This window comes from Schistocerca cancellata, chromosome 5, assembly GCF_023864275.1.
Source record: "Schistocerca cancellata isolate TAMUIC-IGC-003103 chromosome 5, iqSchCanc2.1, whole genome shotgun sequence".
Lineage (NCBI taxonomy): Eukaryota > Metazoa > Arthropoda > Insecta > Orthoptera > Acrididae > Schistocerca > Schistocerca cancellata.
Genome location: NC_064630.1, coordinates 137,531,396 through 137,546,094, shown reverse-complemented (window position 1 = coordinate 137,546,094; position 14,699 = coordinate 137,531,396). Strand labels below are relative to the sequence as shown.

Here is a 14,699-nt window from a genome sequence, read left to right as displayed (position 1 = left end):
GCTGAAACATTTTTTTGTGAATACCTTCCTTGACAACTAAGAACTCCCTGTATGTATTTGAAAAAAATGTTTTTTTTTTCAAAACTCAAAAATCAAAAAGTATGAAAAAATTGTTGATCAGATTGAATTTACCCACTGAATTTGGCATGGCAAGATATGTCATCAATCAAATTTTTGGCCCACTGCAATTTCTTTATGACCAGGTTCAAATTTCACCAGTACCTTTCCTTAACCCTTTCATGTACATGGGACACATTTGTCCCACGTATAAATCACCTTACTAATTGGACTGTAATTACAGTTGATGTGCTACAGATGCTCTACTTGAAGCAGAGATATTTGTTTTCTTTAATATTGTACATCTTTGGTGGCAACAATTACTATAACTACCATTAGTCATCGGTTATTGTTGGTGCTCCTCACTTCGAGCAGACACACAAATTTATTCACTTATTGTGTGCATATTGTGTTCTCTGCATTACTGTCAAAGCTTGAAAGAATATTCAAGTAAGTTTCTCTTTTACTTTAGACCATTCATTTAGAAAATAACTGCATTTCATCAGTGGAAATCTTTATTTTCATTCTTTGGGACATAGTTGTCCCAGTGTACCACAATGGTAATTTGTGTACTTGTTTTTGAATGTCATGAAATCGTTACTATTACGTAAAACAAAACGAGCAGAATGGTTTATAAAATTCAGTTGAAAATATATTATCTTTCATTTTATTAATTAAACTGAAGGAAATTGTACTGGTATAATTTTAAATCTGCTTTTAGGTCATGTGCTCCAGAAAAAGAGAATTTTTCATCACTGATGAAAGTGTTATGCAGATTTTGGAGGCTTGCAGTAGTGATGACGAAGATAATCTGTTACTGGATGAAGAAGATAAAAAAATTTTCTTGAAGGAGATATGGAAGATGAAAGAGAACATGTTATTACAGAAGATCCTGAAAAAGAAATACTTAGCCAACCTAACAAAAGAAGGCATACAGACGAAATATCAGAACCAAATGCTGAGGTACCTGATTCCCTTCCAGATTTGCCAGAATTTAAATGGTCCAGAACTTACCAACCAAGACAGTTCAGTGATAACATGAATCATGAATTTTGAAAAGTGCTTTTGTTTAGTGTCAGTGAAAATCGTGAAATGCCACAGCCATTTGAAATTTTTTTCTACTATTGGCCTAAAAGATTTGGTGCATGATATATTAATTCCTGAAAGTATTCGGTATGCAGAACAATCAGGCAACGCATTCAGCACAAATGAAGATGAAATCAAGGCATTTCTTGGTGTGAACCTGGTAATGGGGTACCAATTTTACCTACATTTAGAAGCTACTGGACAACTGAACCTGATTTAGATGTTCCTTATATAGCTCAGATTATGCCAATACATCGGATTGAAGAGATTCGAAAGTACTTACATTTTTCCAACAATGCAGATCAGTCAATAAAGGAAGACCACACATACAAAGTGAGACCTGTAATTACCCATTTAAACAAAACCTTCCAGGAATCACTTAGTGCAACTAGGGCTCAATCTGTAGATGAGCATATGATCAGATTCAAAGGACATAATATTATGCGACAGTATGTCAAAAATAAGCCAGTCAAATGGGGTTTCAAAATGTGTATAGGGCTTGGTGAGTCAGTAGTTCTGCAACTGACAAAATCACTATCCTGACTGGAATTTGAAATTTACATAGATAACTTTTTTAACTCTCCAACTTTGCAGTATTACCTTGGTTTACAAAATATCAGATCATGTGGAACAGTGGAACCAATCGTAAAAACATCCCAAAGACATTCCCTCCAGAAAAGGAAATGAAAAGAGGTGATTCATACAGTCTCAGTCGCAATGGTCTGACAATCCTCAGATGGATGGATAACAAGCCAGTTTTTCTACTGATTAATTTTATTTCCCCAATACCATGTACGACATTGAAGAGACGTCAGTCTGGTTCTTCTGAAAAGATCAATGTTCAGTGTCCTCTTATGATAAGAAAGTACAACAAGTGGATGGGAGGGGTGGACCTTATGGACCAGAAGAAAGTGACATGAGATCGACAGGAAGGCAAAGATTAAGTTTTACCTGAGAATTTTCTTTGATCTTCTTGACATTGGTGTAAACAATGCATATGTAATATATTCAAAATTGGCAGAAGAATCAGGATTCAAATCAACACTATCATCCCTAGAGTTCAGACAATGCATTGCGATAAAATCTAATTGGAAATTATTCAAGTCGACAAAGGAATTTATCAACAGTAGTGAAAACATCAAGAATGTTGCAGACCAGCTGCAATCCAAAGAGTCCAGAGCACCGAATGATAAAATCAGACGTAAGGAAGAGATGTGTTCATTGTGCTTCAAAGTGTGTTGAAAACCACACTTACAATATTTGTGAACAGTGTGGTGTTAATTTATGCTTTACTTTAAGCAGAAACTGTTTTGCAGAATTTCACATCAAATAGACAACATATACACAGCCTCTCTAATTTTTCGATGTATTATTTATTTATTTATTTTAGTCCTTCAAATCCTATATGTATAGAATATATACAAGGATATTGGACTTGGTTAGGTATTTACAAGATAAAATACAGTTTGTATTGCAATCCTAAGGACTGGATATTGAAGTAATTTAGCACAGATTCGTAAATACAACAAACATTACAGGCAACATACAAATTAGAATATTAATAATGCATCTTTATTTTTTGTTGTTTGGCTTTTATATATTCTGTCAGACTGTAAAAGCAATGATCAATTAAATATGCCTTTCTTCAGCCTTAAAACTACAGAGTTTACCTATTGATTTAATATGTTTAGGTAGATTATTGAAAATCTTTATCCCAGTATGTGGTGTGCCTTTTTGGCACAATGATGTTCTCACCCGTTTCATATGAAGGTCAGATTTTTGCCTTGTATTGTGTGCATGTATATCTTCATTTTTTAATAAGATATCTGGGTGTCTATCGATATATTGTTTGATGAAAAGTGATGTTTCATAGATAAAAATGCAAGGAAGAGGAAGAACTGACAGTTTTTTTAATATGGGTCTGCACGATTTCGTTTTGTTTACCCCTTCAATAATTCTTAGTATTCTCTTTTGCATCCTGAAAAGTTTAATATTTGTTGTTGTATTGCCCCAGAAGATTATGCCATATTTAATTACAGAATGCACATAGAAGTAGTATACATTTAACAGGCTGGCTTTGCTGCAACAAGTTTTTAAGATCCGTATCATGTAACAGGTTTTGCTTAGTTTTCTTTGCAAATATTCAATATGTACCACCCATTTTGTGTTGTTCTTGAGCCAGAGTCCCAGAAATTTACTGCTGTCAACACTTTCAAGAACTCTGTCCCTAAGTTCTATTTCTATGTTTGGGTGGTGTCTTCCTTTTACATTATAGAAATTCAGTGCTACTGTCTTTTCTTTGTTTATAATTAGCTTGTTGTAGCTGAACCACTGTTCTACACTGTTCATTGTTTGGATAGCGGAGTCTTTTAGTTTTTCTTCTGTTTTACCACTAATAAGGAAGCTTGTATCGTCTGCAAATTGGAGGGTAGTTTGGCAATACTTGTTGTACATAAGATCATTGACATAGAGGAGAAACAGAATGGGTCCTAATGCTGATCCTTGAGGGACACCATATTTCACATTTTCACATCCCGAATAGTAGTAGCTGATTTTGTTATGGTCAGTATATTGCACTTCGACCACCTGTTTGCGACCACATAGGTATGTCTTGAGCCAGTCGTTGGATATACCTCTAATTCCTAACTGGTCAAGCTTCTGCAGTAGGGCACTATGGTCAATGACGTCAAAAGCTTTAGATAAATCAAGACATATGCCTGTCACAAACTCACCTGCATCCAGTTTAGTATAGATTTCATTAAGAAATTCAAATATTGCACTTTCAGTTGAATAGCCTTTCCTGAAGCCATGCTGTGAAGGAGAGAGAATCTTATTTTTATTTAGGAAATCAGACAATCTCTTATAAAAAACTTTTTCTAAAATTTTAGAAAATATAGGCAGTAGGGCTATTGGTCTATAATTTGAAACACATTCTGGATTTCCTTTTTTGAACAGTGGTTTCAGCTTTGCTGTTTTTAAGCATGAAGGGAAGGTTCCTGATGCCAGTGAGCTGTTGCACAAATGTGCCAAGGGTTCAGCTAAGGCAAGACAGCATTTTTTAATAATTGCATCTGGTATTCCATCAATTCCACATGAGTAGCCTGTTTTCAAGGTTTTTATAACTGATAAAATTTCTTCAGAATTTGTGGGTGAAAGGAACAAAGATGTAGAGACATTTCTCACACTATTGCATGTTGGAGGTGATATTTTGTTGTGTTCTTCCAGTCCACTCACCAACTGTTCACTTACATTTGCAAAATATTTGTTGAAGGTCCCTGCAATTTCTGTTGGGCAAGAAATCATTTGTCCTTCATAACATAAGTTCACATTTTTATATTGTTTAGTTTCACTTGTTGTTTGATTTTTTATAACTTCCCATATAGCTTTAGATTTGTTTTTTGAGTTTTCAATGTATTTGTCATTTGCACATTGTTTTAGCTTTCCTTACAACATTTTTGAGGATCCTCTTGTAATTCTTCAGGTACAAATGAAATTCATGAGGCATGTTCTGTGTCTTTGCTATATCGTGTAATCTTCTTTTCTCTGCACAAGATATTCTAATACCTATTGTAATCCATTTGTTCTTTTTGAAGTTAGGTTGACATTTTTGCTTTTTTAATGGAAATGCAGCTTCAAAGTATAACATGAAGATTTCCATGAATTTTTCAAACTTTTTGTTAGTATTTTCACAGGTATACACTTCATACCAAGTTTCTTCACTTAGTCTCTGTACAAAAAGGTTTATTTGTTTCTTAGTGAATTTCCTTGCTTCTTTTACAAGTTCCTCTTTCTCAGTTGTTTCACTTGGGGTGTGCAAAGCAATAAACTGTGCATAGTGATCACTGAAGCCAGTATTAAGATTTCCGGCACATAAATTGTGATTTACATTTGTGTTTATTAATATCTGATCAATTGTTGAGCTAGTTGTTGGTGTAACTCTTGTAGGAGAGTCTATGGTGGCTTTTATGTTTTATGTTATATGTTTCCAGTAGGGTCATCAAGCTTTGCTGGTCTTTTGAGATTTCTTGAAAATCAATATTAAAATCTCCACATATGATCACTGTTTTGTTGAAGTTTTTTATAGTATTTAAAGCTGCTTCTAGTTGGTGACAGAAATCATTTAAGTTCTCATCAGGGCTCCTATATACACAGATGATTATTAATTTTAATGCAGAGAGTTCAACTGCAGATACTTCAAAAATTTTCTCTTCAGCTAACAGTTCAATGCATTTTATGTTACAATAATCAATGCCACTTTTAACAAATATACATGACCCTCCATGACTGGATGTAATTCTAGAAAATGATGAAGAAAGATTGAAGTCTGCAAGTTTTGTGACTGACATTGCATCTTAAGTGTAAAGTGTTTTGTAACTGTCCTTTAAGGACCACAGGGACAAATACCTCCCAGCTTTTTTTTTTAGCAGTACAAATAAAAATGTTTGAAATAATAACATATTTTGTTTGTAAAACCTCCAGTTACCACAGAGATACAAAAATTTTAATCACTAGCACTTTAGTTTTCTTAGGAACCTGAAAGGGTTAAAAGACTCCAAGTGCCATTAATTTTCTTTGTGCTACATCCAAAAGCATTTATCCAAAAAACATGTAAAATATGTAACTTACAGTATTGTCGTAATTAAAAGTATTTTACAGACCATTAAAATGAAACAGGCTGTCACAATGTAACGTTTTTGATGGCATTGAGCCACAGTTATACAACATTTTTGAAAAGAGTAAATCACTATTTGACTGTGTATTATTATATTTATTTTTTGTACATCCAGATTTTGGCTTTTATGCCATTATCGGGTTCAATACTAAAAGTTGTTACATCATTATTAATAATGGTTTATCAACTTGTAGCATTGTAGTCGATAATGGTATAAAAGCCAAAATGTGTATAGTACAAAAGGTAAATATAATAATACAAAGTCAAGTGGTGATTTACTCTTTTAAAAATACCACAATGCAGTCAGTTTGGCTGCTCAAAAGTAGACGAAATTGCATAAAAGATGTGAATCACAATATTTTTGGCTGTGCTCTGAATTTTTTGCTCCATGTAAAAAAGAAATTATCCAAAAAATTATGTAAAAGGTGTAACTTGCATCATTTTTTCATTTAAAAGTACTTTACAGACTATTAAAATGAAACAGCTAATCACAAGGTAGTCATCTTGGACATGCGCAAAAGTATCATACATGAATGTTTTGCACCACATTCAAAAAACATCCAAAACAATATGTAAAGTACCACTTACTTATGTGCAAAGTTGCTTTTTATCTCATAGATGGTATAAGACACAACAGAGCCTCAAATTAATTATTTTCCACATATAAACTGTTCTATGGTGCTTATAAAGTGTTACGAGATAGGCAGGCTTTGGGAAGATGCCAGCAATCACACTTTAAGCTGTAAGTTAGATTAGCAGTGGTGCCCATGGGTGGTTTGCAATACAATGTGTGTGTCATGTTATAGTGAGCAGTGTGAAACGTATTGCAGCAAGACAAGCTTGTCATATAATCAAAATGCTCAGTCAGTTAGCTCAGCCTTGCCAATCCCTGTCTGCTTGCTTTGTGAGACTTGACAACCATTATAGAACAATTTAGATCTGGAAAATAATTAAGGTGAGGCTTTTTTGAGCCTTACACCATATAAGGTACAAAAAATGAACTTTACATGTTTGTAAGTGGTGCTTTGTGAAATTTTTTGAATGTGGCTGAAAACATTCAGAGCATTTCAATATTTTAGAGCATGTGACTGGCTGTTTCATTTTAAGAACTAGGGTCTGATGGTAGGAGAGGGGAGGGTGGGGTAGTGTTGCAAAGTACAATTGGGCTATTTCCACCATCTTGGATTTAAAAATAATTTATCCATCTTTAATATTTAAATTTCTTGCCATCTTCCATCTTCGATTTTTAAGTATCCCACAATCTGCCATTTTTCATTCTTAATTTCCTGCGAAACATCTTCTTGATGACATCATGCATTCAAGGTAATTGATGATGTAATTCCCCCTGGCATGTAGGCAATACACATCTTGCACTTTTCAAGGTCAAGTGGCTGCTGTCTTGGAGTGTGATGTCAGTGGTATCACTTCTTTCAATTCCACATTTAAATGCAAAGTGGACTGGAATCAGCAAAGTCATCACCATTTCATGGTGCTGTTAGTTTATTTTAAAGTTTGCATCATATTGAAAGAGATTCTATTTTTATATGAGCTAATAATATGCAAGTAAGCAATATCATCTCCTCCTTACAACTAAAAATCAATACATACTCCACTGTGTTGTACATAAACTTTGGAGGGTCATGTGCAAATATTTCATATTCACTACAATCAATGCCAATATCTTTGGCCACCTTATACTTTATGTCCTGCCATGAGTGCCTGCTTCATCATAAATTAGAAAAAAATATTAAACATTAGACAGACACTATCAAATTGCGTTTGAGTACTGAAAGTAAAGCATTTTGTCTTGAGACAATTGCCCTTTTCTTCTCTCAGTTTATTCTTGTTTTTATTGTTTCTATTCCTTTTGAAAAATAATTTCCCTACTCCGTTTTTCTTCTACATTTTGTCTTTCATCAATTTCTTTGTCTACTGTTTGTTATTTTCTCCCATGTGCTTTTGCTGTATGATGTCTTCTTGTATTCTGACTTTAATGCCATTGATACTACAAACTTTCAAATTGGTTAAAGTCTCACAACTACCACTACTCTCCTCACTGTTATCTTTACATTACCTCCTAACTAATGTTCCCTTGTTCCATAGTTATGGTTTGTGTTTATATTTGTGTTTTTGCCCGTAGCAAACATTTGCATAACTCAGAATGTGGGACCTTTTATGAAAGCTTCAATGCTGTCTAGTTAATGGTGGGCATTATTGAATCTATTAGCAGTATCTCCATTAATACTATATTAAACTAGCTGTCCTTCCCTGTGATAACATTACTTAAAATTGATGATTTGAGTTGTCATCACCACTTATATTTTCCATTCTAGAGAGTCTCAAGTTTATAATGTCTCTTTTCTGTAATTATATCCACTATCTTTTCCCCAACTTAACAGGTCCTTTCCCATTTATTTTGACGGATTAATAAAACTAACCACAGTTCCTTTACTACTTTCACTCGGTGCAGTTTTAATACTCACTTTAATCACTCGGTGCTTCACTACTTGTACTTGCATTATTCTAGCACTGGAGAGAAGAAATGGCACTAGTTTCTGGTACAAAGTATTCTTATTCTCTGGTATCCAACCTCCAGTTATGCCTGTCACAAAATTTGACTGAATATTAATTACCATGATAGTAATTAGATTAAATACATGGTTGCTTGCAGTCACTACATCTCACAGTAGGCCTATTCTCATTTTTGAAATCCGATTCACTTCACTGGTTCAGGTACTCATATTTACAGCATTATATGTCAAATGATCATGAATATTGCTTCAGCAATTAAAGGGTGTTCCAAAAAGAATACAGTTTTTTATTGCCTCATAATGTACATATTTATTGACAGAATTAAGTAATTTACTTGTTATTGCACTGTGTGCTACTTGTGATTTTGTATGAAATATGATATTACTCAGATGCCCTCCATAACTGTGCAGGTCAAGCTCATTTCTTTCAATGAAATTTTCCCTTGCTTTTCCTCATATTTGCACCTCTCAGCCTTGCACTCTCAGTCTTGAGTTTTGGAAATGAATGTGATTTGTTGAATACCCATGAGATTTCAAATACCCCACAGAAAGAAATCACATGGTGTCGTATCACAATATCTGGGTAGCCAATTTACATCACCATTGTGAGAAATGACTTGTCCAGTTAACCTCTCTCATAACAAGTCCATTATTGTAATCGGTCTTGTTGAAAGCAAACCTTGCAACATTCACATGACTGAGTTCAGACCATAAATACTCTCTTAACATATTGCAGTAGCATTTGCCACCCAGTGTTAATGCATTTACAGTACTGTCTTTGAGGAATTAAAGCACAATTACCACCATCAGCTGAAATGCCATGACGTCCAGTCATTCATTGTGGATGTAATGGCTTCTCTATAGCTACTTGGTAGTTTTCTGTGCCAAATCCTGTAATTTAGCTTGTTCGTGAAGCTGTTCAACAGAAAGTGCTTCTTATAAGTGAGCATTTTTTTGGTGATAGAACTGTTGTCTGTTCTTCGTTTTGCAAGCACCCAATGGGCTAATCCTTGGCGCTCTTTGATATCTTTTGGCTTTAGTTCTAATGTTAGTTGGATTTTATACACCCAAAGGTGCAGATCTTCTTTCATAAGTCATTGTATTCTGGTTCAGGGAATATCCAGTTGTTGTGAATATCAGTGAATAGGACTTGCAGCAATGTTGTCTCTCATGGTGGCAATGTTTTGTGTAGAACAACTAACACAAGGATGCCCTGAGGGTTTAATGTCCACAGCCAAACAGGTTTTCTAAAATTTAGCAGTCATTCTCATCATAGCCAACTTATTTAATGTATTACAAAGACCAAGCATTCCACACAGTTTGCAAACAGTCTGTGCACAACATCACTACATTTGTAATAAGTTTTCAGTATGAAAACTTCTGTTTTGTCATGAAGCACTGAATTACTAACCACAAATAAGACAGATGAGAATCATGGAATGTTCAGAGTGACCCACTTGCTATAACAGAAATGGCAGGCATTGCAAGAGTTGCATTCTGTATGGGACATCCTTTAGTTTCTCACACAGCTTGTAATTGTGGTACTGATGGTATCTATGCCACATAAATCTTAGCAAAGTTTACCATTCATAAATTGGAGGTTTATTAATAACACAATTATTAGAGTTCACTTTGGTTGATATTGACGTTAGTATCTTTACTACATTAGGGTTATAAATCAATTTGCATTTGTGTAAACTGGAAACATATTGTTGGTATTCCCAGTATGTTGTAGAGCAGTGAAGTGCCCTGATTTAAAATAATTATTAACGTGAGAAACATAAATGCAAAGTTGTATCTAACTTTTACATTGTATGATATGTTAAACTTTCTGCAATTATCTGTGAATGACAGTCAATACAAACTTGAAAACAGATGTTCTGGATAAAGCATGGTCAGAGAGCCTGAAGTCTCTTACAGATCAATTTAAGTTACTTTTTAATCATGTGACTAATAAGTTTAAAAAAGTTCATTTTTAGTGAAGCATGAAATCTCAGATTTAGTCTTATTTATGTTTTGCTTTAAAATACATAGCAAAAATATTCATTGTAGTAAAATTCTTTGCAGTGTCTTCTGTGGACTTAAACATCAGTGGAAGGCCACTTCACATCACAATTTTGTATAATCCCTCACATTTGGAGGTCAGTAGCCTGTATTCTATATCACTATGATTTAGATCGTGAAGGCCAAAAATAAAAATATTGGCAATAAGTGAATCTTTATGGAAAATATGAAACTAAAAATATGACAATGAGCATAGATGAAATAAGAAAAACTTAAAAGAAGCAGCTACTTGCAGAGTATTCGAAACAGGAATAAATGATACAGAACTAACAAATACATTAACTAATGAAAAATCCACTATGGAATGTAACAATATTATGAAAAGGAAAGTTGCCACTCACCAAATAGTGGAGATGCTGATCGCATCTCTGCTGTATGGTGAAATACATTAACAAGTGAAAGCAAAGAAGTGCAAATAATGTTTATGAAAACTGCAACACTAAGATGGACATAAATGGAATAGATGAACTTTACACCTCATATTTAGTTCATAACAATGCACTAATTATGAGGTTGTAGAATTGTACATGATTCTGACTTTGAGATTTCAGTATGAATCCCCCTCATGTTGTAATCACAACATCTAAACATCATTGACATGGAATCAAAGAAGGTCTTCATTAGAGTTCATTACCACATGAATCTCTTTTATGCCACATGTAGAGATCCAAATATCATAGGCATGTATGTATTCTAGTTGAGTCTCCCTAAACATCTAAAAATCATTGGTGTGGAATCAAAGAAGGTCTTTATTAGAGTTCATTACCACATGAATCTCTCTTATACTACATGCAGAGATCCAGATATCATAGGCATGTATGTGTTCCTGTTGAGTCTCCCTACACGTGGTTTGTACACTCCTGGAAATTGAAATAAGAACACCGTGAATTCATTGTCCCAGGAAGGGGAAACTTTATTGACACATTCCTGGGGTCAGATACATCACATGATCACACTGACAGAACCACAGGCACATAGACACAGGCAACAGAGCATGCACAATGTCGGCACTAGTACAGTGTATATCCACCTTTCGCAGCAATGCAGGCTGCTATTCTCCCATGGAGACGATCGTAGAGATGCTGGATGTAGTCCTGTGGAACGGCTTGCCATGCCATTTCCACCTGGCGCCTCAGTTGGACCAGCGTTCGTGCTGGACGTGCAGACCGCGTGAGACGACGCTTCATCCAGTCCCAAACATGCTCAATGGGGGACAGATCCGGAGATCTTGCTGGCCAGGGTAGTTGACTTACACCTTCTAGAGCACGTTGGATGGCACGGGATACATGCGGACGTGCATTGTCCTGTTGGAACAGCAAGTTCCCTTGCCGGTCTAGGAATGGTAGAACGATGGGTTCGATGACGGTTTGGATGTACCGTGCACTATTCAGTGTCCCCTCGACGATCACCAGTGGTGTACGGCCAGTGTAGGAGATCGCTCCCCACACCATGATGCCGGGTGTTGGCCCTGTGTGCCTCGGTCGTATGCAGTCCTGATTGTGGCGCTCACCTGCACGGCGCCAAACACGCATACGACCATCATTGGCACCAAGGCAGAAGCGACTCTCATCGCTGAAGACGACACGTCTCCATTCGTCCCTCCATTCACGCCTGTCGCGACACCACTGGAGGCGGGCTGCACGATGTTGGGGCGTGAGCGGAAGACGGCCTAACGGTGTGCGGGACCGTAGCCCAGCTTCATGGAGACAGTTGCGAATGGTCCTCGCCGATACCCCAGGAGCAACAGTGTCCCTAATTTGCTGGGAAGTGGCGGTGCGGTCCCCTACGGCACTGCGTAGGATCCTACGGCCTTGGCGTGCATCCGTGCGTCGCTACGGTCCGGTCCCAGGTCGACGGGCACGTGCACCTTCCGCCGACCACTGGCGACAACATCGATGTACTGTGGAGACCTCACGCCCCATGTGTTGAGCAATTCGGCGGTACGTCCACCCGGCCTCCCGCATGCCCACTATACGCCCTCGCTCAAAGTCCGTCAACTGCACATACGGTTCACGTCCACGCTGTCGCAGCATGCTACCAGTGTTAAAGACTGCGATGGAGCTCCGTATGCACGGCAAACTGGCTGACACTGACAGCGGCGGTGCGCAAATGCTGCGCAGCTAGCGCCATTCGACGGCCAACACCGCGGTTCCTGGTGTGTCCGCTGTGCCGTGCGTGTGATCATTGCTTGTACAGCCCTCTCGCAGTGTCCGGAGCAAGTATGGTGGGTCTGACACACCGGTGTCAATGTGTTCTTTTTTCCATTTCCAGGAGTGTATGTGTGTCTACAGAAATCTGAAATAGTTACTGGAAACTTGATTATTGTGCATTGTGAATTTACTACTTTCTGAATGTTGGTGTCTAGATCATGTGTTGTATCTAATAAATCCCCAGCTTATCACAATTGATTTCTATCCATTACTCTGCCCAACATTGCAGGCTGCGTAGCTGGAGTGCCCATGGTAGTGTCTCACACATTACTATCACTGAAGAACAGGCTAAAGTATGGTTTATGTGAGAACACCTCATTTTACTGTTCAGCTCGTTAGATGTGGTGTTCAGGTGATCATTGTTTCTATGATATTTCATTTGCTTGTGAGGCATGTCAGGGAATATTCAGAAAATGAGTCCAGCCCAGTGAACTCAGTTGTTGGCATCTTGAAAAACAGGGGTATCAACAGCATACTCATCATGCATCAATTGACCATTTAGAATGTTTAAATAAACATGCTGATTCTTGTTAGGGATCGCCTCAATGAGTGGGCCAATTCATGATTAGAAAAACATATCCAAAATGTCAAAGACCCCGCCCCTGGTTTGAACCTTACCTTGCACACATTCAGGATGAAATGCTTCATTTGGCCTTTGATACACTTGACAACATTTGACAAGAGTAATTTGAATATAGGCAAAAATTTGATTTTTCAGACCACATTACATCTCATCAGTCAGCTTCTGTCCATGTTAATGATTTTTAGCCCACTGAAGACATGCAGCTTTATGTGCCAGTGTGAGCCATTGGCCTCTTGTGAGGGACCAACTCCAAGTGGTCATTGCATGCAGTTCCCATTGCAATGTTCTTTCATCAACAGGTGGGGATGGTCCTTCATTCACTGCCTGCAGCAATTCCTATCAGGTTTGGAAGTGATTTTAATTCACAAGCTTTTAAACACATGACCAGTTGCTCTCATTTAGGATCTTTTTCCGACCACAATTCTGACATAGTTTTTCATGGCACATGTATTACACCACTGCTTGTAGACATATTGAACAGTTCACTGTAAAACACCAATAAATCCAGCAACTTCACACACTGTTTGGCCATGGGCATGGCCAAACATGATTGACTCTTTTTGCCACTCTGTCAGGTCCTTACTTTTACCCATGTTTATGTACAATGTCTGCTTGAAACATAAATGTCTTACTGATCACTAATTCCTTATGCTGATGGAGCAGTGCTTGCATAGTTGAATGTATGACTTGATCACTGTGCCATCTTTAAAGTCGTAATGTTGAGCATGTGGCTTGAACAAAGGCTTAATGATTCATCTGTTCCATGTGCACTGCATAGCATAATTTTTTTGTGTGGCGAACTTATGATGGGGTATTGTTGCCGTTTACTTCCACTGGCTCAGCATGTATTGTTGTAGCATTGTTCCCTTTCCAATGCAGACACAGTGCTCTGTTTATTAGTGGGCTATGCCTTTTTGTTTTGCCTCTTCTAGTGGTGTGCTATGGTACTGTGACATGGAGATTTCATCATGCACCAGGACCACAGTTATGTAATTGCAAATAAACAAATAATTTGTTATGTAACTTTAGGTTTTTAAGTTTATAATTACAACTCTATGACTATCTCCCATAAAGAACTAAACAATGGAAAATCCAGGATGGAATGTAACAATATAAAAAACTATTGGATGGACAATTCCTTCTACTCACAGTATCTTCACAGATACTCTTAAATATAATATTTTTCGTCACTTTATATCTGTAATTATTACTATAATACAATGGTCCTTCATAATGTTAGGTTATTTCATTATACTGTACTTAAATAAAATTATATGTATGCATTTGCCTTCTTTCTATATCCCAGAGACTGCTCTTTGCAGGGTCCAGGCTCATTGCTGTGTTTGACCCTTTTCTATCCTTTGGTTCCACACATATGCCCTATTAAGACAGCCTGTCATAGACAAAATAAAATGTTATGGTGTAACAAATTCATTTTATGGGAAGTGAGCATTCTGCATGTTAATTGACTTCAAATCATATGAATGTTATCAACA

General features: G+C 36.8%; 1 protein-coding gene across 1 annotated transcript in view; it reads left to right on the top strand.

The window, feature by feature from the left end:
- The window catches only part of LOC126188009 (probable 2-oxoglutarate dehydrogenase E1 component DHKTD1 homolog, mitochondrial), a 356,616-nt gene that overhangs the window by 102,070 nt on the left and 239,847 nt on the right, over nt 1-14,699 (top strand). Inside the window, exon 6 of the mRNA XM_049929425.1 lies at nt 10,414-10,487. Coding sequence (XP_049785382.1) covers nt 10,414-10,487 — 74 coding nt within the window. The remainder of the gene's footprint in view (nt 1-10,413; nt 10,488-14,699) is intronic.